The 13,978-nt window shown below is 35.6% G+C and overlaps 1 protein-coding gene across 2 annotated transcripts; it reads left to right on the forward strand.

Moving 5' to 3' along the window:
• The first annotated feature begins 1,109 nt into the window (after nt 1–1,109).
• Nucleotides 1,110–13,758, forward strand: LOC114302450 (putative MO25-like protein At5g47540). 2 transcript variants are annotated; one of them, XM_028247480.2, is made up of 11 exons: nt 1,110–1,674; nt 2,559–2,720; nt 2,910–3,028; nt 3,158–3,232; nt 3,626–3,719; nt 4,133–4,192; nt 11,455–11,523; nt 12,182–12,280; nt 13,134–13,178; nt 13,295–13,397; nt 13,495–13,758. In XM_028247480.2, the coding sequence occupies exons 1-11, from the start codon at nt 1,462–1,464 to the stop codon at nt 13,557–13,559; spliced, it is 1,104 nt and encodes a 367-aa protein (XP_028103281.2). In that variant the 5' UTR covers nt 1,110–1,461; the 3' UTR covers nt 13,560–13,758. The 2 variants fall into 2 exon arrangements, with proteins under 2 accessions (XP_028103281.2, XP_082736377.1); XM_082880251.1 differs by having other exon boundaries at nt 1,215–1,674; nt 13,473–13,758.
• Nucleotides 13,759–13,978: the final 220 nt, after the last annotated feature.

Consider the following 13,978-nt stretch of genomic DNA (forward strand, 5'->3'; position numbering starts at 1 on the left):
AATAGATATTACGAAGGTGCAAAGCATGTAATATTAATGAGCAAATAAACATTCCATAAACTTAGTTTTTTCCAAAAAAAAAGAAGAAAGTTTTAGAATAAAAGAGTTACCCTTTTGAAATATTTAAGGAAAAAGAGAGACTACTTACACTTCATATTAATAAGGAATATATTTACAAAGATTATATTACAGACTCTAAAATTCTGAAAGACTTGGTACACTTAGAGATTTTTTAGAGGGGTTGTAAATTTTTACAAAGTAAAGTGGAGGGGAATTTTTCATTCTGCTTCTTCCGTTGGCATGAATGCCAATTTATACAACAAAAAAGGAGAATAAAACAAAAGTCTAAAACCTAGTCTTGATAGCTAACTCAATCATGACGGTAAAACTTTTCAAACTTTTCAAAAAACCTAATAAAGCCTAGTAATAGGCTTTTGCCAAAATTTCCACATATGTTGACATATATAAGGACAATTATATGTATATTTTGACAACCTCCTTAATAGAGACAAATAAAAGGTTAGGATAATGATGACGGGTACTGCTTTGAGCCCCATCGCACATTATTCAATCCTCATTTTTAGACAAAATTTTGACACTATAATTTGTTACCAGACACGTGTAAGGATTTTCACAGCTTTTCTTTAATGGAGCAAGGTGGGGGTCATCTGCTCTATTAAAGTAGTGAATGAAGGAAAAGTCTTATCACTGACAGATGCAAATAAATACAGACACAAATATTTATAGAATCTTTTGTTGTTTCTTGGTGTGCATTTCTCTGATAATTGAAGAGAGGCCTTATTTTCTATGGATTTTGTCTTCTTCTACTTTCTATGGATTTTGTCTTCTTCTACTGAAGTATCAATTATTGATGCAGACCCGTGGAGTGAATCTTCAAGGTGGATTTGCAAAGGGTCAAGGAAAATTTCAGAGTCTAGAAAACAATGGCTTGTTAGGATACTTCCAAATATTACAATAGTCTATTTATGGTGCGCACAGTTTTTTTTTTAATAATTTATATATATATTTTTTATTATTATTTTACTTTTTAACTAAAATCCTATATTGGCCTAAAATAGTAGTGCAGTAAAAAGATTGAAACATTCTGTAAGATTACGCACAAAAAAGTACAAACATAGGCAATCCTGCAGGAGATTATGAAATAAAATCCTAAAACAGGAAAAATATATATGCAAAAAACCCCATTTTTGTGTGTTGAAAATTTTGACTTTCTAAAATTTTCCTTTCCTTACTGTCTTTCCAAGAAAACTACTACAAGACAAGAAAGAAAATATCGAACGTACAGACGTAAATGGCAACGTTGAATCTTCCATTTTACTGGGGAACCAAACAAGGGTTTGAGCTCATTCAATTCATTTCCTCTTCGTCTCAAACCCAAACACTGGTCCTACTTCAAACCCTAGAAGAAGAAGAAGAATCAAACCCTAGAGAGAGTTCAAAATGATGACAGCGAAAGTGGATAAGTCTCAGAGAACTCCTAAGAAATCTTCGGGTTTGAAGAAGGTGTTTCTTCGAACACTTCTTGGAAGTGCTTTGAAAGGTCTCGTCAAGCCGAAGCCTCGCACGCCGGTTGATGTGGTGAGGCAGACTCGGTTTCTTTTGATGTATTTAGATGCCAATGCTGATCGTGGTGGAATTAGGCATACCGAGAAGGTTGGTTTTCGATCATTGCGTTGTTGTGAATGATTGAATGGTGCCTTTTTGTTTGTGAATTTTGATGGGTTGTCTTTATTTTCATGGGTTTTAGGTGTAGAAATTGTTGTTTTGAACAATGAAGTGTTCATCTTTTTCGTTATCATTTTTTTTTTTTCCCTGATTTGGGTTCATTTGGGTTTGGTGCATTTGGAACTGTATGAATGATTTTCATTGGATTTTTTGGAATTTGAATTTGGGTTGTTATGTTTGGCGTTGAATTTTTTACTGTTGCATTGAACCAAAAAAGAAAAAAGAAAAAAGAAGGCAATCTTGTTAGTGATTGTATAATTCTCCACCATGAACTCCTCTGGACTTAGAGGTCATCAGTTTCTTATTATCTCATTTTATTATAAAAATTATTCTGCTTGCTAGTGAGTTTTGTTTATGCATTGAATCTACTTCAATACTGGTACTGCATGAATTGTATGCGTTAATCAAATTATAGTTGCTCAGGGAGACACACGTGCTCAAGCACATAAGTTGGGTTTGCCCATTGTCTTGTTGAGATGAAGAAAAATTTTGAGTATGTATTTGTATATGTCGAGCAGAGGAAAATGCCTCTTCGGGATGATTTTGAGAATCACGATTATTACTTAGTGGGACTAGATTCGTAAAAATGATTTCTATGTGTTCTGCTCTGTTCTTTATGGAATTCGGATTGATGTAGAAGTTTTGTTGTCAATGTCATTGGAGACATGTCTGTGTAACATGAGCACTGAAGGTACATTGCTGGTGTATTGTCGAGTAGAGAAAATGATTGCATTGTTGACTTGTATCAACGTGTTTGTTTGTCTGCATTCAAATTTGTACTGTTTTGTGATGACATTTTGTCTCATTTTCAGATCGAAGAAATAAATAGACACATTTGGGAGTTGAAGGTAATTCTTTATGGCAATAGTGAATCAGAGCCTGCTGCAGAAGCTTGTGCACAATTAACCCAAGAGTTCTTTAGGGAGAACACATTTCATCTCCTGATTACTTGTCTTCCAAAATTGGACTTAGAGGTGAGTATGTAACATCATCTAATTGGTTGGTAACTATGTCAAGTTGCAGAATAGAATTAGCTTCATTAATTTATTTGTCTATTTTCTTCATGGTTGAGTTAATGAATATTTTTTTCTGAGTCATACTTCAGTGTTTTGTTTAATTTTCTTTATTGCTATTGCTTATTATGAAAAGATTATTTTTAATAGGCCCGTAAGGATGCCACCCTAGTGGTTGCAAATCTGCAGAGGCAACAGATTTATTCACGTTTGATTGCTTCTGATTACTTGGAAGCTAACTTAGATATCATGGACCATTTAATATCTGGGTAAGTATTTACCTATCTCTGATTGAAAGTCTTCTTCCAATATGGTTGTTTTGTGGTTTTAGCAACTCTTGTGTATGTCTATGTTATTTATTGTATGCAAATTCATTACCTACGTTAATGTTTGTTTAGGTACGAGGATCCAGGCATTGCTTTACATTATGGTGGAATGTTGAGGGAGTGTATACGACATCAAAGTGTTGCAAGGTAAGCAGTTTGAAAGCACACATTGGTAATTGATTTTTTTTTCTTCTTTTTTTTCCTTTTCCCCTATTTTTCCTTTTCTTTTTTTCTTCTCCCTTTGTCCTTATAATCAGTCTTTTACTTAAACTATTTTGTTCTATCTTTTTGACATATCATTGTTAATTTGGTTGTACTGGCGACTCTGTTTTAGAAGCACCAATTTTACCTATTCTGCTGTATTGTTGTTCTTGAGTTAGGTCTCACAGATTCATTCAATAAGAATTTACTAATGAAACGGAAAGGAGGAATTTCTAGTCAATTTCTGAATTTCTTTTTCCTGGTGCTTTAATCCTATATCTTGTTTCTCTTTTAATCTTTATATGGTCATTTTTTTGATCTGTTTGGTTTTCTTCTCAGGTATGTTTTAAAATCAGAAAATATGAAGAAGTTTTTTGACTATATACAACTTCCAAATTTCGATGTTGCTGCCGATGCTACAGCAACCTTTAAGGTAGTGTTTTCTGCTAGTCATTACTCTCCATCTGGGCTTTGTTGTTGCTTCTGAGCTTGAGGTTTTGTTAATGATCAATCAATTATGTTGATATAGGTGGTTTTATATGTACATACTGTATACACATATATAATTTAGCAACACTGATATTTATTTCATTCTAAATCCTGTATGTATTTTTATGTGTTTATAGTTTATATATGTATATATAAAATTATATAACATGCTAAACAAAGTGAATCTTATGATTCGTGATTCACTATTTTCAAAACGACTCAGAATTCGATTCGCGATTCACAGTCTTTAATGCTTATGCATGTTGAAATTTGTGTCCAAGTCATTTTGAACAAATGAACATGGCTGTTTTGTCAGAGTAAACCTGCCTGCTGATTAACTTCCAATATTCTTTACAGGAGCTTTTGACCAGACATAAGTCAACTGTTGCTGAATATCTCTCTGCAAATTACGATTGGGTATGTTTTTTCTTTCGTTTAGTCATTTATCTCTAGTTTTGTGTGTATAAATTGCCTTGGTTAGAAATCTTTATGTTTGGTTGGACCATTGGGGTAACATACCTGGTTAGGAGTTATGATAACATGATGTCCATATATTTGATCATTTGTTGGTGTCATTGTCATGCTGTATCACTAGTGAGATACAAATTATACAATACTATTATTCGGTTTTTAATTTCTTCATATTTCTCTTCTCTTCTGATATCCGATCTCCTTCTCGTGAATACTCATTGTCATTAGTATGATTCCATCAAGGGATTACTTGACTTGACTGTTTTGCTGTCATGGTTGTGTATGGACTTCATGTTTCTATATTCTTTATTGGGGTGACGATTAGGGTTGCATATTTTGAAACTTCTAATTTTTACATATCAAGTGTTTTATGTTTTATATGGTTGTTGAAAGAACAAAATTGGCACTTGCATGTAAAAGGATTTGAACTTATTGTGATCGGAAACTGCGTCATCTTATGGTTCAGTCATCTTATGTTCTCTACTCTTTGTTCTTCATTTTTTTTGGGTATCATATACTCTTTTGACTTCCTCCCACTCTATCGGGGCTGATTGTATCCTATGATCTTGGGCATTCTGATTGATTTGAGGTTTAATCGATGTTGAGAGTGATACTAATATCACTCCCTTTATATAAATCAACCAACAATTACAAAGAGAGCCCAAAGGCACTAATCAAGGAATTACATAATAATCTAAGGGAACAAATAATAAGAAGATTCTAACACATATTCTAATACTCCCCCCTCAAGCTAGTGTGAAGATATTTCTCATAGTCAGCTTGTCAAGGATATCATGAAATGGTTTACTCCGAGGCCCCATTTGTTTTCAGAGATAGAATGGAAGGGATTCATAGTAAGGGGATTGTTAATGAGGGGATTGATAGTGAGGGGATTGATAGTGAAGAATTGTTAAATTATTTTTATATAAAATAATAAAATAAATAAAAAAAATATAAAAAATTAAACATTAATATTTTAAAAAAAATTCCCAATATATAAAAAATAAAAAAAATAAAAAAATTTCTAATCCCCTCACTATTTTTTTAATACCATCTCTATCTCCTCCTTATCAATTCCCTTTCCAAGGGGACTACTAATACCAAGGGATTAATAGTCCCCTCTCCATCTCTCAAAACAAACACTCCATTAGTAATCCCAATCCCCTCCCTATAACCCCAAACAAACGGGGCCTGAAGTCCTTTGGTGAGGATAGCTACAAGTTGCTCACCAGACTACACGAACTGAGTACAAATTGTGCCATTAGTGAGCTTTTCTTTGATGAAGTGACGATCAATCTCAACATGTTTTGTTTTGTCATGTTGAACTGGATTGTATGCTATATTGATAGCAACTTTATTATCACAATATAGTCGCATGGAGTCTTTCTGTTCCATTCCTAGATCATGCAACAACAACCTGATCCACAAGAGCTCACACACACCTTGTGCCATAGCTCTAAACTCAGCTTCTGCACTAGACTGAGCCACCACATTTTGTTTCTTACTTATCCAAGTAACCAAATTTCCTCCAACAAAGGTACAATACCCTGACGTGGACCTTTTATTAGTGACTGATCCTGCCTAATCAGCATCCATATAGGCTTCCACGCTAAGGTGATGATGTTTTGAAAAATAAAAACCCTTTTCAGGAGAAGATTTCAAATACCTCAAAATTCTCATAACTGCCGCCAAGTGTGCCTCATGAGGAGTGTGCATAAACTGGCTAACCACACCCACGGCAATAGCAATATCAGGACGAGAATGAGATAAGTAAATGAGTTTACCCATTAATCTCTAATAACTCCTCCTATCAACGATTGCTCCCCCACAATCATCCCAAAGTTTCTGATTAGGCTCCAGTGGTGTGTCACAAGTTTTGCTTCAAAGCATCACGGTTTCCTTTAACAGGTTGAGGACATATTTTCTCCGATATATGAAAATTTCATCTTTGGACCTCTCCACTTTAATCCCCAGAAAGTATTTCAGGTTTCCCAAGTCTTTGATTTCAAACTCACTTGCCAAATACTTTTTCAAAAAAGGGATTTTCTCAACGTCATCTCTTGTAAGAACTATATCATCTACGTGCACAATGAGAGTTGTGGTCTTACCATGAGAGGAATGTTTAATAAACAGAGTATGATCAGTCTGACTCTGTTTGAAACCATATTTCAGTATTGCCTGGGTAAACCTCTCATACCAAGCCCTAGGAGACTATTTGAGGCCATATAATGACTTTCGAAGTTGACACACCTTACCCTTAGTTTGAAGAGTTTCAAAGCCAGGAGGAATATTCATATAAACCTCCTCTTCTAGGTCACCATGTAGGAAAATATTCTTCACATCAAATTGATGAAGTGGCCAATCTAGATTAGCCGCTAGAGAGCGAAGTACTCTGATTGAATTCATCTTTGCAACTGGATCAAATGTCTCTTGGTAGTCCACCCCATAGGTTTGAGTAAAACCTTTTGCCACAAGCTGAGCTTTATGGGGGTGTTTGTTTCAGCTTTTCAGAGCCAACTTATGGCTTTTAGCTTTGAAAAAGCTATTTTGGACTGTTTGGTTAAACTTATTTCAAACAGCTTCTGATTCTAACAGCTTATTTTAACTCAAAAAAACTGATTCTGAGAAACTGCTCACCCCTTGCTTCTGATTATCAGCTTCTGCTGTAGACATGTTAATTTATGGTTATACTCTTAAATTTTTTTATTTTTTATTTTTTTAAAAATAGAAAAAGACTCAAATGGACTATAGATTATTTATTATTATTTTTTATGAGAAATGTAGACAAACAAAAAATAAAAATTAATTGAAAAAGTTATTTCACAGCTTATTTAACAAACACTACTCAGCAACTTAAATCTATAATCCAACAGCTACACCAAACAGATTAACAACTTCTGATTAAAGTCATAATCTATAATCTGTTAAGTTATAATCTATAAGCTGTTTTAACAACTACACCAAATGCCATCTATACCGCTCAATTAAACCATATGTCTTGTGCTTCACAGTACACACCCTTTTGCATTCAACAGTTCGTTTGTCCCTAGGTAACTCAGTTAAATCGTAAGTGTCATTCTTATGAAGTGCTTTCATTTCCTCCACCATGGCTAGTTTCCACTCAGGAGTAGTAAGAGCATCTTAAAAATGATTAGGTATACTAACAGAGGAAATTTTTGACACAAGGGCTTTACATGAAGAGGACAAACGAGAATAAGACACAAAGTTAGATATAGGATGATGAGTGCAAGATCTCACACTCTTTCTCTTGGCAATGGGTATATCAAGATCAATTGGCTCGGGCTCAGAGGTAGCAATATCAGGTGTTTCAGGATTACCTAGACCTTTATCACGAGAAGGAGATGGCAGTGATTGATCAGAAATGGTTTCTTATATCCAAGTAACTTGCTACCTTTCCTTATCCCTTACATAGACCCGCCTTTTTTTGTGCTTGGCAACATCGGATTCTGTATTCCTAATAATAGATACCACTGGAGGTGGTATTGGACCAGGAATAACAGGTACCTCTGATGGCAGTACTGAGCTAGGAATAATAGAAGTAACAGGACTCTCTTCACTCCAAGACTCCCCTTGAAAAGAGGACGGGGATGTGAGACGAGAGGAGAAGTAGGAGTGAGACTCAAAAAATATGACATCCATGAGCATAAACCATTTATGAGACAAAGGATGATAACACTTGTGCCCATTTTGAGTAGGGGAGTAACCCAAGAACACAAATTTGAGAGAACGAGAATCCATCTTACCCTGAGAAGGCGAATGATTGTGAACAAAGCAGATACACCCAAAGGATTTGAGAGGAATGGAAAACAGAGACTCAGAACCTAAGAGAACTTGAAGAGGGGTCCTTTTGTGTAAGACTTGTGTAGGAAGACGGTTAATGAGATATGCAACAGTGAGAACAGTCTCGGCCCAATAGGCGCAAGGGACATCCATAGAAAAACACATACAACGAGCCATAACAAGGAAATGACGATTCTTGCGCTCGGCAACCCCGTTCTATTGAGGGGTGTTAGTGCAAGATGTTTGATGGATAATGTCATGAGTGGAAAAATACTGAGCCAACCCCGAATCAAGATACTCACCCCCCATTATCAGAACGCAAGATTTTGACAACCGCCCCAAACTGAGTACTAACCATCTTGTTGAAGTTTTGAAACATAGAAAAAAGTCTCACTTTTGGCTTTCATGAGATACACCCAAGTAGCATGAGAGAAATCATCTATAAAAATAACAAACCATCGATGACCCTTGATAGACATGACACGAGAGGGGCCCCAAACATCCAAATGAATTAAAGAAAAAGAATGGAACTTTTATTATTACTAGGAGCAAAAGAAGCTCGGTATTGTTTGCCAAGTTGGCATGACTCATAATAAAACTTAGAGATTTTATTTTTGATAAAAACAGAAGAAAATAAATGTCTAAGTAAAAAAAAGAGGGATGTCCTAGACGCCTATGCCACAGCCATAAATCTTCCGGGGTGGATGGAGACTGGATGGAATGATGAGTCCGTTGGTCATTTGATCTAAGATATAGAGATCATTTTCTGTTCTACCACTGCCAATCGTCTTCTTCGTGATAAAGTCTTGAAAAAGATAAAAATCAAGAAAAAAAAGTTACTCATACAATTCAAATCTCGAGTTAGACGACTCAATGACAATAGGTTAACAGAAAAATTAAGAACATGTAAAGCAGAAGACAAAGGTAGGGAATGAGTGGCATGGATTAAACCTTTCCCGGAGACAGAGGAAATAGTATCATCTACAATCCTAACTTTATCCTGACTGAAGGCTGGGGTATATATAGTCTGAGAAGAGATCAGAAGACCCAGACATATGATCTGAGACACCAGAATCAATAATCCAAGGCAAGGCCTTATGGGATAAGAAAGCACTAGAAGATGAGGCTAAGTTACCTGAACGAGCAAACAAAGAAGAAGCAGAAGATGCACTTGGAAGAACAGGAGACCGGCAATCAAGCAAAGTGCACAGAGCATCCTCAAACTCAGAGGATGACATACCAGAGAGTCCCTCAGACGTCTGCCTAACCGAAGCTGAATCATGTATCTCTATAGTACTGGACTGATGAGCCCGAGAGTGGGATCCACGTCCTCTTGCCTGACTAGAACGACCGCTTCTATGACCAAAGCGATCTCCTCGGCCCCCTGATGGAGTCCCATGAAGCTTCCAACAAGTCTCATGGGTATGCCTCGGTCGGCGACAGTAATCATAGAACAAACTATCCTTCCTGGAAGGATGAGAAGACAGAAGTGGCAAACCAGCCCCATCTCGAGAAGGTGCAGAAAGTAATGCTGAACGGTCTGTAGAAGTCGGAGGTAACATAGCAGAACAACGACTTTCTTTATTCTGGACATAAGCAAAGGCCTCCTGAAGAGATGAAAGAATATCCGTACCAAAAACACGACTCCAGACCGGATCAAACTTCACATTGATGCCTTCTAAGAACTTGAAGACCCTCTCCTGTGCAAGAAATTTTTGATAACCAACTGAATCGATGGTGCAGACAGGCTTGTAATCCAGGAGATGATCTAGGTGTTTCCAACTATTGTTCAAAAGGTGTAATACTGAAGAACTGTTTGCTCCCCTGAACTAAGCTCTCAATAGACCGGTGCAACTCAAATGACTGAGAAAAATTTCCCTTGCGGGAATATGTAACAACGACTGTCTCCCAAACATCTTGGGCAGTCTCCATAGATAAGTAACCTTCTCCAATCTCTGGAACCATAGAATCCACCCCATGATAAAAGAGTTGGTAATCTCCCATTGATCATAGCCAGGATCAGTAATACTAGGTGCTTGAATTCTTCCATCTATATATCCCATCTTCCCTCTACTCTTTATGAAAAGTGTCAGACATTAAGACCATGCAAGATAATTCTGACGATTAAACAGAAATGTGGTGATTTTTAGGTTAGGGTTCTCAGAAGTAGTAGTCATAACTGGACTGGGATTCTCGCCTTTAGCTGGGTGAGAAATAGTGGATTCCCTAGATGGGTTAGCCATGTCCATGCTACTAACTTAACCAAAAAATACAGCACTAATCACAATAATGGGAAGAGGGAATGGAATAAGCAAGCAATCTCAAACACAGATTAAAATGCTGTACCGAAGAGAATGAGAATAAAACAAATTAATGGTGACCCAATCACAAGTTTAAAATGCTGTACCGAAGAGAATGAGAATAAAAAAATTTTTAAAAAAAAGCAGTCAGACCATAGGTTCGTATATCAACCTATCGAAGCTGTATGAAGATGAGAGAGTGACCAGACAAGCTAGTCGATGTCGCACAACAACCAGTTTGACTTGGGTCGAAGCACGAAGCAAAGTCAGATGACCTAGGGTGAATCACAAACCAACCAGAGGCCTGGGAGACAAGCGATGAAGATCAAAAGGACTCTGACGAGTGTCGCAATCCCTCCTAGGGCATGAGGAGCAGCTGAAAAACTGGTACAATGAATCGTAGGAGATAGTTAGACACTGAAATTGATTAGGTTGTAGTCGGTGCTCTTTGATTGGTGTTGGGTGATGATGAGACAATGATGGGTGCTAGGTTTAGAACCCTAAGGCTCTGATACCATGATTGATTTGAGGTTTAATCGATGTTGAGAGTGATACTGATATCACTCCCTTTATATAAATCAACCAACAGTTACAAAGAGAGCCTAAAGGCACTAATCAAGGAATTACACTGATTAAGGAATTACAGAATAATCTAACTAAGGAAACAAATAATAAGAAGGTTCTAACATATATTCTAACATTCATCATTATCTTTTCCTTTTGATTTAAGTAGAAAGAAAAGAATAAAAGCATTTGATGTACCAATGAATTAATGATATATTATTTGTAACATCAATTGAGAAAGTTGTTTTCTTGTGATTTGTGTTCTTTCCTTTCAAGATCTTCTGATACACTTGAAGATAAGTTCATTACAATGCATGTAGACTCCCTGATTTGAGTTTCATTGCAGATACCTGCGTTTTAGTATAATTAACTATACAGAATCTATTACATTGGATATGTCTCGTGTTTATATTTTGCTTTTGGGGCTTTATAAATTTGATTTCCAATCTTCATTCTCTGTTGACTATTTCTTTTTCCTTTTCATGTGAGCTTTCTGATTCATAATAATGTGTCATTTCTCCTGCTATATGTTTTTGGTTTTAGTTCTTTGCTGAATTCAACTCAAAGCTGTTGGAGTCTAGCAATTACATCACCAGAAGACAGGCTGTCAAGGTATGGGAGTTGTTTGAGACTTTTATTTGTTTCTTTACGCAAAACTAATTACAAATAAAGTTGTGATTGTAGTAATCTCATCCTTTACGGTTTTTCCATATATTTTTCTTTATGAGAGAACTTTATAGTTTATACCATGATTGTTAAAATTGAGATCCTACATGGGATCAATGATCCTACATGGGATCAATGAGAGGGTCTTGTGGATTAGAATGTAGAATTGGATCAAGCATTTTAAGATTCTTAAAAAGCATCACTAATGATGGTGTACATTAAAATAAGGTGAAAATCACATGCCCAACGATCCTACTTGCAATCCTAAATGTTCCTACCTATCCTACTTGTGATTATGCTATAATATTGATTTTACTCCGATTTGGATTGTTCTGGAAATCTAAGATTGTATGATCCTCCGATATGACATGATTCTTAATCATAATTTTCTACGTAAAATGAGTGCTCATGCATGTGTCCAGAAAACATCCCAGTGATTGCCATAAAATGAGTGCTCATGCCTGTTACTGAGGCATCATTGCATTCCTCTTGATTTTCTCTTTCTTGTGACAATTGTGATTTGGGTATCCATGGGTCCATTTTTTTTTAATTACAGTAACTTTTATGGCAATTGTTTTACTGGCAAGTTTCGTTTTGTTTCCAGCTATTGGGAGATATTTTACTCGACCGTTCAAATTCTGCTGCTATGATGCGCTATGTGAACTCAAAGGATAACTTGAGGATTTTAATGAATCTTTTGAGGGTATGTTGGTCTTATACATATATATATCGTATATTACTGTTCTATGATTCTTGGTCCAAGATTTTGTTTACTGGCTGATAATATGTAGCTTAAAATGATATTTAGATACCAACTTGCGTAACCATTTGTACAAATCTTTTAAAATTGTGTGACATCATATTTTGTAGCTGTGGAGCTAAGGAAGTGATATGTGCTTGCGACTAGAGTATATTCTCATTGTGAGCTCTAAGTTTGGCATCGCGTGGGAATGGAAATCTTTTATTTTGCTTTCCGTGGACTATTTTGAATGTGATACATAAATATTGTTCATCTTAGGCCTCCTTTTAATGGCCAATTAAATTGTAGGACAAGAAAAAAGCAGCTTGGAATTTACATAAGCTTAAACAAAGGACATCCTAAACTAATCAAACCAAAGCACACTAAACTAAGCCTTGTCTCTCAGGGGTGATTTGGGATGATTTAAATTTTTGTACTTTTTGACGTTTTATAAAATATGGGTTGGGTATAGGTTGGGTTTGAAGTGATGTGGTAGAGAGGTGATGTGACTTAAATAAGATGACGCGACTTAAATAGAATAGTGGCTTTTTGACTTTTTGAGGTTATGACAAACAAGGGCTCAATCAAGTGTGGTTGAGTATATGATAGTGAAATCCTTTTTGGCCATTTTGCTCTGTCAAAGGCTGTATGTTCAGTTAAAATTAAAACAAATTTATATATTTTTCTGTTAGAGCATTCTATGTCAGTTAGATCTTTTCCTTCTCATAGACGCCCCACTTTTCTTGAGTTTCCTCAGTAATTAAACAGAGCAATGCATTGTTTTGGTGTATAAAATTGGTGATTTTCATGGTTGCAGGAGTCGAGCAAGAACATTCAGATAGATGCATTTCATGTCTTCAAGGTCTTGTTTCAAATATTTAGTACCATCGCTAAACTTGCTGTGAACATAAATTTTGCTTTATTTGTTCATTGATTTGTTAATTAATTAATTTTTTGTTTTTTATTAATTTCCGCCAGCTATTTGCTGCTAACCAAAATAAGGCCCCTGATATCGTCAACGTACTTATTGCCAATAGAAGCAAGCTTTTGCGATTCTTTAGTGGCTTCAAGATTGATAAAGGTGGTACATTTTTACAATTAATCAATCATTTTATTAACTAAAAACTTCGTTTGGGAAGTTTGAAATGAAATTCAGATTTGAATATGGTTTGTTGCAGAGGATGAACAGTTTGAAGCAGACAAAGCTCAAGTTGTGAAAGTAATTTCTGAATTGGAACCCTAAGTTGCGGAGCGAACGGTTGTAGAAAACATATACAACTTGTAAAGTATTGGTTGATTATTATAAACATCCATTTCTGTAATTAATAAATGATAGTGATTGTATAGAGTAACTTGTTTATATTCTTCCAATATTGGGGGGAAAAAAAAAGGTACAGATAGATATGCATCTATATATATCATGCCATTTTTTTTACTGGGAATATCTTCGTTCTTTTTCTCTCCCTTTTTTTTTTTTCTTTTTCTTTTTTTTTTTTTGTTGGCTGTGTTGTTTGTCTGGATTATGAAGGATGATTTATTTATTTATTTTTAATTTTCAAATTGAGGTTCATTATTTGTCGCCTGTAAGAATCAAATGCATAGCGGATAGTTTTATTTTTTGGTAACTCGGTGAGAGGGTAATTTATGATCTGGAGTTGGGCC

The sequence above is a fragment of the Camellia sinensis genome, chromosome 7, assembly GCF_055761805.1.
Source record: "Camellia sinensis isolate YWXY chromosome 7, ASM5576180v1, whole genome shotgun sequence".
Classification (NCBI taxonomy): Eukaryota; Viridiplantae; Streptophyta; class Magnoliopsida; order Ericales; family Theaceae; genus Camellia; species Camellia sinensis.